Source organism: Meles meles, chromosome 21 (assembly GCF_922984935.1).
Source record: "Meles meles chromosome 21, mMelMel3.1 paternal haplotype, whole genome shotgun sequence".
NCBI lineage: Eukaryota > Metazoa > Chordata > Mammalia > Carnivora > Mustelidae > Meles > Meles meles.
In genome coordinates, this window is record NC_060086.1 from 27,850,235 (window position 1) to 27,863,388 (window position 13,154).

The window sequence follows — 13,154 nt, forward strand, 5'->3', positions numbered from 1 at the left end:
GCAGCTTCAGCAGGATCTCAGGAAGCATCCCTTAATGAAATGTGTCGATGTTTCTATAGTGAAAAATATGAATATTCCCCCAAGTATCCTCACATTGGTTTAGGCCAGCTTTTGCCATCCAATAAAATTTTTTTAAATTTTTTATTTATTGCCATCCAATAAAATTTTGAAGCAGCTTTCTGTTTTCAGAGCTTTTTGGATTTCGGAATTAAAGGAAGGAGATTGAGGACAAGTTATCTGAATGCTCTTTAATCATGGTACTGTAGAATGTCTCACAGTTGCTCATGTGAGCAGTCCCTAGTTCGTTTGTTTTTTTTTTAAATTGTACCAATTTATACTTCCACTGACAGTGTTTTTTTTTTTTTTTAAAGATTTTATTTATTGGGCGCCTGGGTGGCTCAGTGGTTTAGGCCGCTGCCTTCGGCTCAGGTCATGATCTCAGGGTCCTGGGATCGAGTCCCACGTTGGGCTCTCTGCACTGAAGGGAGCCTGCTTCCCTCTCACTCTCTCTGCCTGCCTCTCTGCCTACTTGTGATCTCTCTCTGTCAAAATTAATAAATAAAATCTTAAAAAAAAGATTTTATTTATTTATTTGACAGGTAGAGATCACAAGTAGGGAGAGAGGCAGGCAGAGAGAGAGAGGAGGAGGAAGCAGGCTCCCTGCCAAGCAGAGAGCCCGATGCGGGGCTCGATCCCAGGACCCTGGGATCATGACCTGAGCGAAAGGCAGAGGCTTTAACCCACTGAGCCACCCAGGTGCCCCGAGCAGTCCCTAGTTTAGGGGCTTGTATAATACAGCTTCCAAAAGGAGACACTTGGAGAGTGAAGAGGGCTTTATTAACAATGGCTGTGGGACAACAAGTGTAAATCTGGGCTCTCCCAGGCAAACCAGGATACATGGCTCTTGACTGCGGCTCTGTCAACATTTTAGACCAGAAAACTTTGAACTGTGAGGAGCTGTTTGTGCATGGTAGGATGTTTAGCCGAATCCCTGACCTACACCTATTAGATGCCAGTAGGATCCTCCTGTGGTCATGACAATCAAAACCATCCCCAGACGTGGCCAAATGTCCCCTGAGTGGTCAGATCACCCCCAGTTAAGAATACTTCTGGTCTGAAAATCATAGACTCAATTTGGAATCTCTGTCCTTATGAATTTGATTTGGGGACATCTGTCTGAAACCTTTTCCCTGTTCTTGGAGTCTAACCCACAGTTTGTTTTTTTGTTTTTTTGGACTGACTAGTCCTCATATTATATCTCAGCTTTAGAATCTCTGAAGTATTGGCCACCTCCTGGGCCCCACAAAACTAATTCTGCTTACTCCATTTTCATCTTTATTTTATTTCACTATTATTTTATTTTATTTCTTATTATTTTTATTATTTTAAGTAGGCTCCACACCCGGCGTGGGGCTTGAACTCATGACTGCAAGATCGAGAGTCACATGATCCACTGTCCGAGCCAGCGAGGTGCCCCTAATTCAAATTTAAAGTCACAGCATCCCGAATACAGCCTTCAATTTGAGAGAAATCTGTGCAGCCATTTTTGCGTGATCTTTTAAGAGAGGAGAACTTAATTTTATCCAATAGATTTTAGGTTCCTTAGTTCCAAATTTTCATCTTAAAATTTAGACATAGAATTTTAGATCTGGAAGAAGAGATAGGAACCAATGTTTATTGCATATTCACTGTATATCAGGCATTGTACTAGATGCTTTATATGCACATTATAATAGGTAAGCCTTAAAACAATCCTACGAGGTGTTATCATTTCCACTTAAAACTAAAGACACTGATCTTTGGAAAAGAGAAATATCTCGTCTAAGTACATGCACCTAGGAAGTGGCAAAATTGAAATTTGAAGCCAACGGTCTGAATTCCCTGTTCACTACACTTTTCGCCACATTCTGTTTCCCTTTCCCGGCTTGGGCTAATTCTTATGATCTTATGTCTTCATTTGCCACTCTTCTAATCTGACTTGGTGACCCGTATTTGCATGTCTGATGCTATGCTCTTCGATTATGGAAGATACTTAAATGTCTACAAAAAGTACGATGACTTATTGGATAACATGGCAGAACAAAACATCACTGCGTTCCTGAAAGAAAACCATGAAATTGAGGATTTTGTGATGGTAGGACATATCATTTGATATTTTATATCTTGGCGACACGTGCTGCAGACAATCCAAGACATAGTCAGTGTATTTGTTAGTGTATATATTGTGCTCGGCGTTGGACGAGGTTGGCTGGTAGTAGGGGGGTGGGGTCAGGTGCACAGAGGCTAAAGGCAAATCAAGCTCCCAACTGTGCTCCTTTCTACAGAGGATCCGTAGCATAAAAAGGCGGAGAAACGAAATTGCATCCATGCACATCACCGTGCCTTTGGCCATGTTCTGCCTTGACACCATGAGCCTAAATTATGACCTCTGTGAGCGAGCCCAAAATCTTAAAGACCGTCTGATCCAATTCCAAGTGGACGTAAACCGGAACATGAATACCAGGTACTGTGATTGTGGACAGAGAGACAGCAACAACATGGGGCGTGAACAGGAGAATGAAAATGTGGCCAGAACTTGCACCTCCTGGCCATGACCAGACAGAACTTCTGGCTCAAGTTATCTTTGCCCCAGAGTGAGGGTGGCGGGGAATTCAAGTTCAGGCTAGAAGGTGAACATGGGGCTTGGAACAGGAGGGTGGGAGGCCTCCTGCAGCTGTCAGTCTCTGATCCCTCAGCCGTGGCTTTCTTGGAGGCATCTTCAGGGATATGCTGCCCCATGGGCTTTGCTCTCTGAGGTCAGAGGCCCTGTCCCCAGCCTTCTAGCATATATCCAGAGATAGAGGCTGCTTACTGGCTCCCCCTGGAATCACTCCTGTGCAGGCGTCTGCGCTGTAGGTCTGAGGATTCTGTCGATCAGCCTTAAGCTCTCTGCGGTAGCTGCGTTTCACTGGTGACTATGTATTTGTCAAGATGTTTTGGTTTCTAAGGGATAGAAGCTCAGATAGACTGGCTAAAATGAAAAAGGGAATTTGGAACTCACATATTGAAAAGTTCGGGAATTGCTAGCTTTAGGCCCTCAAACCTGCAGGTAGGATGCAGCGTCTCTCCCTCTACTCAGTTTTCATTTCTAACAGGCGCTGTCCCGTCTGTGGGCCCGGACGCTCCAGGCTTATATCCTCTCAGGTTCCCATCCAGAGGGGAAAATGATTTCTCTCTTTCCAGTTGCCTCAAAAATTCCTGGCCTGTGTGACACCAGGCCGACGTGGGTCTTTTGGGCAGCACTGAACCAGACACCATGCTGAACTATTTGAAACTTACAAAATGATTAATCCACGTCTTTCTAGCTCTCTTCTTCAGAATGCTTTTAGCTATAGACTAAGATGATTTAGTAAACACCACCACTACCAACAGTGTTATATGTTGTATTATTCTTATTACATGGGGCGGGGGAGAGAATTTTAACATTCTGTAGCACCTTAAGTTTACAAAATACATTTCAGAAACTCATGAGCAAATTTGGGATAATAGTAAGCTACCATTTTTCCAGCCCATGTTATAGTCCAGGCACTGTGTAAGCATTCTGAACAGTATAGATCTAATCAAGTCTTTAGAACAACCCTAAAAGGTTGTTCACTGGTCTGTCTATGATGTTGATGAAGGAACTGAGACTCCCCAGAGGTTAGCAAGTAGCACATACAGGACTTCACCTAGTTTGTTTTGACCCCAAAGTCTGTGCTGTCAATCACCACACTCCCCACGCTCAGCTTTCTCACAGAGGGATGAAATGGTAAGATTGCTGGTTTAGGAGTCAGAAGTATTGGTTTTGAATCTAAGACCTTCTGTATATTAGTTGTGTGTCCTCTGGATCTACCTACTAGATCTTCAGTGTCTTTACCTATAGAATAAAGGTTTGGGACCAGGACAGTAGAAATACTTCAAACTAGTCGGATGCTTTCTTTGGGAAGTTTGAGCATCAAAGAAAATTTATTTTGTAAGCAGTAATCCATTTGTTCATGTTAAATCAAGACAGCATGGTACTTTGGCTGGTCAGTGTATCCATCCTCATCAAAATAAGTGTGTAATTCAATGGAATACTATGCAGCCATCAAAAGAAATGAAATCTTGCCATTTGCAACGATGTGGTTGGAACTAGAGGGTATCATGCTTAGTGAAATAAGTCAATCGGAGAAAGACAACTATCATATGATCTCCCTGATATGAGGAAGTTGAGATGCAACATGGGGGGTTGGGGGGTAGGAGAAGAATAAATGAAAGAAGATGGGATTGGGAGGGAGACAAACCATAAGTGACTTTTAATCTCACAAAACAAACTGGGGGTTGCTGGGGGGAGGTGGGGTTGGGAGAGGGGGAGGGGGGTTATGGACATTGGGGAGGGTATGTGCTATGGTGAGTGCTGTGAAGTGTGTAAACCTGGCGATTCACAGACCTGTACCCCTGGGGATAAAAATACATTATATGTTTATAAAAAAATAAAAAATTTTAAAAAAACTATGAGGACACTACAATAAATTCATATGCCACTGGAAAAAATAAATAAAAAATTTTAAAAAAGAATGTATAAAAATCAAAATGCATTATCAAATTACACGATTAAAGAAAACAAAATAAAAAAAAAGTGTGTAATTAGGCCTTTTAGATGTAAGTGAAAATAAAATTCTCCTTGTGAACCCAAGGATTTCTAAGGATGCAGAAACCCCAAGGTGGTGGCTAAGATTCTTTCTTTCTGCCTTAAAAATAGTGACTCTGACTCACCGGACTCTCTCAACAACCCCAAGAGTAGGTAAGACAGATACAAGTAAGATCCCTTACTGAATGGAGGAAAAAATGAGGCCCAGGAAGAAAACCTTACTTACCCAAGTAAGTGGGTTTGAATTTGAGTCTTCTCATCCCAAACCCTGTCCTTGCCACTTCATTGTCCTGCCATTGCTGGGAGAGGGGTGCCTTCCTGTTGCCAGTGACTAGGTGCACCCTAGAATGGGGGTGCTCTGCGCATAAAGGCAGGGAGGTCACTTTGGAGTGCACTGGTAGGAAAGTGGGTATGCCATTCATACCCACTGCAAGTACATTGGTTTAAAACTGCTAAAGCAGAGACCTGAAATACTGATGAAAAATTCAAGGACCAGCCTAGAGATAAATAAAGTTATCCTGTGGTCCAGCTGCTTGTTTCCTTCAGTGTGAGAGCTCTTATCCAAATAATGACAACAGATAGAAACCACAGACTGATGCAGGATTAATTGGTCTCCCTTATGTTATCTCCTACACCAGAGAATAGCCCTGTGCTTGTGGGACCTCTGGCCTTTTAGATTAAATAACATCATCTGTCTATGTAGAAAGCAATGTTTTCTGTCCTCACCTTATTCCTGGATATTGGTAAAGTGTTATGTTGGTCAGATGAATAATATCAATGATCCATACCAAGGACTTTTTGGAGAGTTTAATAGGTAGTGGTTTGCTACCACCCTTCTGGGCCTTTGCAAGAAGCTGATAACTAGTAGCCACACAATATTTATCCTCTGAATTCTCATACAAAAGGGAAGAAGGATAGATTCTCATCAGGTAAGAGTCTGTCAGACTGAGAGGACCTTCCTGTATTAGACTAGACTAGATGCTGTAACAAATAGATTGAAGATGTCATGACTGAATACTAGAAGTTTTTTGTTCTGAGGATAGCTCCAGATTGGTGGGGGTGACCTACTATGGTACACCCAGAAATTCAAGCAGATGGTGACTTTACATCTTTAACATGTAGCTTTCAGGGTCATTCTAAGTGCTGACATGCTAGACAGTTGGAAGGAGGAAAGAGTGTGAAGGGATATGCAAGGACAGTTTTATGTGCTGCCCCTAAAAGTGATACTCATCCCTGCTTCCCATTCCATACTGACTGCAACTCAATCATGTGACCATACTGCCATGGACTGAACTGTCCCCTCCTCCAAATTCATGTGCTGAATTCTGTCTTGGGATACTACAACAGACTACCTTAGGCTGAATGGCTTATAAACAACAGAAATCCTTTCTCTCAACAAAACATTCATTCATTCATTCATGTCTCTTAGTTCTGGAGGCTATGAAGTCCAAGACAACGTCTCCAGCAGATTTCGTATCTATTGAGAGCCTGCTTCCTGGTTCTATGTACGTGGCCTTCTTCTCACTGTGTCCTCACATGGAAAAATGAGTGAGGGGTCTCTCTTATGAAAGCTCTACACCCCTTTATGAGGGGAATCTCTCATGAGCTACTTACCTCCCAGAGGCCACCACCAAACACCATTACATTGAGGATTAGGTTTTAACATTAAAAATTTGGAGGTGCACATGCATTCAGTCTATAGCAAAACTCTAGTGCCCAGTGCGTGACTACATTTGAAGCCAAGGTCTATGAGGAGATGATGAGGTTAAATGAGGTCACAAGGATGGATCCCTAATCTAATAGGGCTAGTGCCCTAATAAGAAGAGGAAAAGACACCAGAGCTGTTTCTCTCTCCACCGCATGAGGTCACAGTGAGAAGGCAGCTGTCTGCAAGGAAGAAAGAAAGCCCTCACGGGGAACCAAATCAGTCAGTACCTTGACCTTGGACTTCCCCACCTCCAGAACTGTGAGAAAATAATTTCCTGTTGTTTAGGCCACCCAGTCTGTGATATTTTGTTATGGCAGCCCAAGGTGACAAGTAAGATATCCAGCTAAAAATACAAAGGAGCCTGGACATGTCTTCTAGGTCTGAAGTGGAGAATACCATGTAGTAGAGCAGTAGATAATGTTTCTCTGCAGAAAGTTTCTAAGTTGCATAAAAATTCATTTCTAAAATCCTGGAAGCATCTGCAAAGATGGTTTAATTATTTTTTTCTTCAGTTCGATACATACAATTAGCTTCACTATGGGGGCGTCTCCTTACATTAAGAAGGAATATAGAGTGTCACTTATAATTAAATTTAAAAAAAAAATAGGGGTACCTGAATGGCTCAGTGGGTTAAAGCCTCCACCTTCGGCTCAGGTGAGGATCCCAGGGTCCTGGGATCGAGCCCCGCGTTGGGCTATCTGCTCAGCCCGCCTCTCTGCCTACTTGTGATCTCTGTCTGTCAAATAAGTAAATAAAATCTTTTAAAAAAAAAAAAAAGGAATATTGGGGACTGAAAATACTGAGAGAAGTTGGGTTTTTTTAATTATATTAGTCACCATACAGTACATCATTAGTTTTTGACGTATTTTTTATCTATAATGTATGAATGTGAACATGTACTGATCATTGGCTCATAACAAAAACTGTGGTAGCTCGTCACTCGGCATCAGGGAAATACAAATCAAAACCACAATGAGATATCACCTCACACCAGTCAGAATGGCTAAAATTAACAAGTCAGGAAATGACAGATGCTGGAGAGGATGTGGAGAAAGGGGAACCCTCCTCCACTGTTGGTGGGAATGCAAGCTGGTGCAACCACTCTGGAAAACAGCATGGAGGTTCCTCAAAATGTTGAAAATAGAACGACCCTATGACCCAGCAATTGCACTACTGGGTATTTACCCTAAAGATACAAACATAGTGATCCGAAGGGGCACGTGTACCCGAATGTTTATAGCAGCAATGTCTACAATAGCCAGACTATGGAAAGAACCTAGATGTCCATCAACAGATGAATGGATCAAGAAGATGTGGTATATATACACAATGGAATACTATGCAGCCATCAAAAGAAATGAAATCTTGCCATTTGCGACGACGTGGATGGAACTAGAGCGTATCATGCTTAGTGAAATAAGTCAATCGGAGAAAGACAACTATCATATGATCTCCCTGATATGAGGACATGGAGAAGCAACATGGGGGGGTAGGGGGATAGGAGAAGAATAAATGAAACAAGATGGGATTGGGAGGGAGACAAACCATAAATGACTCTTAATCTCACAAAACAAACTGGGGGTTGCTGGGAGGAGGTGGGATTGGGAGAGGGGGAGCGGGCTATGGACATTGGGGAGGAGAGGCGAACCATAAGAGACTATGGACTCTGAAAAACAACCTGAGGGTTTTGAAGGGTCAGGGGTGGGAGGCTGGGGGAACAGGTGGTGGGTAATGGGGAGGGCACGTTTTGCATGGAGCACTGGGTGTTGTGCAAAAAGAATGAATACTGTTACGCTGAAAAAATAAATGAAGAAAAAAAAAAACTGTGGTAGCTATCGCTGACATTTCTTGAGGGCCACTCTGTTAGGAATAGATGTATTGCAGATCATTTGTTCCTAACTACAATTAAAACACGGATGAAAATCATCATTTTTTAAGATTTTATTTATTTATTTGAGAGAGTGTGGGAGACAGAGCATAAATAGGGGGAGCTACAGAAGGGGAGGAAAAGCAGATTCCCTGCTTGGCAGGGACCCTGGGATCATGACCCAAGCTGAAGGCAGGTGCTTAACCAACTGAGCCCCCCAGGCATCCCTCCTCATTGGTTTTTGCATAAATTAGAAGCATGTTTGAATTATACTTAGAGTAGCATCCTTTTCTCATAGTCTTCTGTTTGGGAAGTGGGCAGTTTGATTTAGTGGTCCCCGTGGCTGAATGTCAGTTTCTCTTTGCCATCCAGGAACTACGTCCAGCACACCAGGATAAGTTTGCTGACATACTTTGAAGAGTAGTGATTACCAATTAACTTAGTGCTCTACTTCAGCATAAAAGTCAAGGAATCGCTGTTGGTGGTGGTGGTGGTGTTCATAGTGTTGTGGTCTAAATCTGGATTCTACCCATGGTACATTTGTTAAGAGAACCAGCTTTGGAATCGATTGTACCAAGTTCACATCTTGTCTCTGACTCCTCCACACCAGGTTGCTTTGGATAAAGTGACTCAGCCTCACTTTCTTCCATCCTAAAATGTTGGTTACGATAGTCCCTACACCTTAGAATTGATGTGGAGATTTCATGAGCTAATCTATATCCAGTGATTAGAATGGGGCATGGCACATAGTAAACCCATGAGATATTATTTCTTTTATTACTTTTTTTTTTTTGCTTGAAGAGTGGCGTGCGTGTGAATATTACCCATCACAGATTTGCAGGTAGAGAAAAGTTGGAAACCATTTTTCTCGTCTCCAAATAAGAATCATGCCTGTTTAGCGTAATGGATCTTATAAGAAAGTGGTTTTAGAGGATAATGGTGATAGTGACTGTTTCTCTCTCTGTAGCATTTGTAATCAGTACAACACCATCGCAGACAAAGTCAGTGAGATTCCTGCCAACACGGAGGAGCTGGTATCCCTCATTGAATTCTTAAAGAAATCCAGTGATGTCACTGTGTTCAAACTCAGGAGGCAACTTAGAGATGCAATCGAACGGTTGGCGTTTCTGATGGACTATGCAGACTTGCCCCGTAAGTCCAACACCCTAAAGATGTATATGTGAACGTATAGGTATATCTTTATGTTTTGAGATAAGCAGTTAGGAAGGGGAGTTAGCAGTCCTACCACTTAAATGTCAATATTGGGAGAGCTGCTTTTCAAGCATCCCCGGAATGTTAGAGGCACTAATTCCATGCTCTTATCCACAGGAATTCTAATCAAGCCAGGGGGATCTTATTGTTAGACCACGAGAAGTATCTAGGGATTTGATGAGTTCTTAAATGCCTCTCTTGATATCTTGTGGCTGGTGTTTCTGAAAAATTCACTTCCAAATGCAGAGTCCTTTTATAAATGGATAGATTTCATTCATCTATAATCTTAATACAGTCCTGCCTTTGAGGAGAGGCCAGGGCACTTCCCTTCATGCTCCTGCATATCTTAAAAGGAAAGAAATGGCCAGAGCCCTGTAAGGCTTACTGGTAGAGTTTTGTAGGGATCAGGTTCTGAAGGAAAAACTGAGACACTATCCACAAGCTAAATTTTCAGATCCTTCTTCCATCTCAAAATATCTGTGAATTACCTGGTGTTCATGGTGTTTGGGGGCAAGGGTGATGTGAGGGAGAGATAGAGACTGGGAGTGGAAAACAGTGCCCTAAACTGCACATTCATGAGCTTGTGCCCTTGACCTTGTGAACACACACTGGACCTCTGCTTCCTAAGTTCGCAAGGGTACAGGGGGAACCTAGGACATTTCAGCTGACCAGAGCCTTAGGATGTGTGGGGCCTCTGGCACTGATTTTATTACTGACATTTAACCAAAAGGGAGACTGGGACTCAGAAGAGGTGACAGTTTTTAAAGAGGAGAACCGGAACTTGAGCCCAAGGCTACCCTGCTCAGACCCAGCCTGGGAAAGCAGTGAAGTATAGTGGTTAGAACATTTGGCATTGGTTAGGCTGGGTCTGAAATTGTTTCTGCTGCCTTCTAGTGGTGACTACTTGGCTTGACTATCTGGCTCAATTTTGTTTTCCCTTCTGTAAAAACAAGGTTGCTAATACTCTTGCCCTTCTAGCCTGGCACTTGGGAAGTGCTCAGTAAACGTTGGCTATCATTAATCCATAATGGCCCCATATTTCATTGCCACCCCCTCACCCACTTCCGTTAACCTCTCGTTCTGCCGAATTAATTCCCCGCATGCTGACCTGTGGTGAGCAGTGTTCTGGAGCAGACTGTATGTGTTTTGCAGAAGAGGATATCAGATTGAACAGCACTCTGTTCCTCTGGCCAGACCAGATTGAAGATATCTTTGAAAACAGCCGAAACTTGCTCCTTAACAAGAGGGATCAGGCCGAGATGGACCTCATTGAAAGGTACAGAGAGAGTGTGAGGTTGTTTCAGAAACGATACCCAGCTTGACAACACGCTGCAGGTTCCTGGTTCTGCTCAGAGCCCCCACGGCAGGGCGTGGGTGAAGGCTGAAGACAACTGGTGGAGAGGGAATTTCCTTTTGTTTCCCACTGAGAGATGCTCTCTTTAAGCCTGCTTCGCTATAGCGACCCTGCCAGTGCCTTCCCTCTCTGCCTCGAACAATTGGAATTTGGCGGTGCGGGGAGAAAAAGACAAAAATAGTGGCACAGAAGAATGGCCTCGCAATAATAATAGCAAAATCGTCAGCCTTACACTGCAGACCGCAGATCTGGGAGACAGCAAGATGGGGCTAATAGAGGCGTGGTAGGAGGCTGAGAAATGGCCCGTTTGGCAGCTGGTTTTGTTCAGTGCTCATGTGGCCGTATCATTGATTCATCCATTATTTGTCAATACAACCAGTATTTATTATGGACGTGTACTATGTGCTGTGCTGTATTCTGGACATGTAAGTGTGTTTGGCTGCTAAATAAAGATTTCAGTCCAGTGGCAGAGAAAATACAGATCTACTGAAAAATGAAACAATGTTCAAGTGAAGAGGGCCAAGTACCATGTGGGTGGGGAAGACACACATGCACGCATGGCCGTTCCAGCTTGTGACACTCGGTTTATGACTATGGAGTCATTCCCATTACTGTCCCCTTCACACATGAGACACTCCCCCCCTCCCCAGCCCCTCCCAGCTTTAGGTCCTATAATCCCAGCAAATACTCACAAGAAAGGAAAAAAGTAGATAAAAGCTAGGATGGATAAAAGCAGGATTTCTACCCAGAACTGGAGTTTGGGCTGAAGGAGAAAACCCTCTATTCACCGCCTTCAGAATATGGCCTAGGTCTGCCATCCAGAAAAAACAGTAACAACAACAAAAATGTGTGTGTGTGTGTGTGTGTACACAATTGCGTGCACACAAATTTTTTTTCTTCCAGCAGCCTTCTTCTCTCTCTCTACCCAGAACTTTAGGCCAAATAGATGCTACTGGTGTTTTTTAATTAATAGACTTCATTTCTTGGAACAGTTTTAAATTTAAAGGAAAATTAGGGGCGCCTGGGTGGCTCAGTGGGTTAAAGCCGCTGCCTTCAGCTAGGGTCATGGTCCAGGGGTCCTGGGATCGAGCCCCGCCTGGGGCTCTCTGCTCGGCAGGGAGCCTGTTTCCCCCTCTTTCTCTGCCTGCCTCTATGCCTACTTGTGATCTCTGTCTGTCAAATCAATAAATTAAAAAATCTTAAAAAAAAATTTACAGGAAAATTAAGAAAGTACAACATTCCCATTTACCCCATGTCCCCTTATGAAGAGCCCCCACCATGGAACCGATCTGTACGTTAGATGAACAGGAACAAGTTTTTCTTCATCTTTTTGAGCTTCGGTGTCCTCATCCAGAAAATGGGATAACAGAGCCCATCTCAAATCATCTCATTATGTAAGAGGTTATCATTGTGCAGAAGGATGAAAGGAGATGACCTGAGATTATGCCTGAGTGGTACCCAGCACACGGTAGGCATTCAAAATCTGTCTACTTCCTTCCTCCTTTGAGGAGAAAAAAAAATGCTTCACTTCTAAACCACAACCTTGCAAGCATACTTTTGGAACAGTGCTGCAAGACTGCTTAGAGGCCGTAAGTACTGTTAAAGTTCAGAGGAGTGAGGAGAGGCCCTGGGAGAAATGAGAACTGGCACTTATGATGAGAGGAGAAGGGCACTGGCCATCCCCTCTTGGAGGGGTGACTCTCACTGATGGCCCATCTTTTTTTTTTTAAGATTTTATTTATTTATTTGACAGAGATCACAAGTAGGCAGAGAGGCAGGCAGAGAGAGAGGAAAGGAAGCAGGCTCCCTGCTGAGCAGAGAGTCCCATGCAGGGCTCGATCCCAGGACCCTGGGATCATGACCTGAGCCAAAGGCAGAGGCTTTAACCCACTGAGCCACCCAGGTGCCCCACTGATAGCCCATCTTGTTCCTAGGCTCTCCACAGCAGATTCATTCAGCACAGGAGGAACTCCAAGAATAACCCAAAGCCTTCTCTTTGGTGAACATTTAAACCTCACATCCATCATTTTTGCATTAATCCTGAGAATGGCGTGTGAGGGGGGCTGAGAAGTATTCATTTATTCATTGATCTTCTGTGAAACCAACCCCATTCCCTCTCTAAGAAACTTGACCCATTTTACAAGCCCACATTCATTTTTGGCTTCAACACTATTTTCCATTTGCTGTCCCCCACCACACCCCACCCAATTCCTTCTTGCACCTCTTCCTCCTCTGTCTACACAGTGCCTGGTTGACTGACACCCCCAGCCACTGGCTCCCTTGACTGTTGGATCCAGGCAGGGTTCCCCCAGGGGAGAGCCCTCAGGAGTTTGGGCAGTGATCACCTTTTCCCCTCTCCATCCCT

General features: G+C 43.5%; 1 protein-coding gene across 1 annotated transcript in view; it reads left to right on the top strand.

The window, feature by feature from the left end:
* The window catches only part of DNAH3 (dynein axonemal heavy chain 3), a 184,499-nt gene that overhangs the window by 26,204 nt on the left and 145,141 nt on the right, over window positions 1–13,154 (top strand). The window contains exons 12-15 of the mRNA XM_045992949.1: window positions 2,029–2,134; window positions 2,325–2,503; window positions 9,191–9,375; window positions 10,588–10,711. Of these exons, the coding sequence (XP_045848905.1) occupies window positions 2,029–2,134; window positions 2,325–2,503; window positions 9,191–9,375; window positions 10,588–10,711 (594 nt within the window). The remainder of the gene's footprint in view (window positions 1–2,028; window positions 2,135–2,324; window positions 2,504–9,190; window positions 9,376–10,587; window positions 10,712–13,154) is intronic.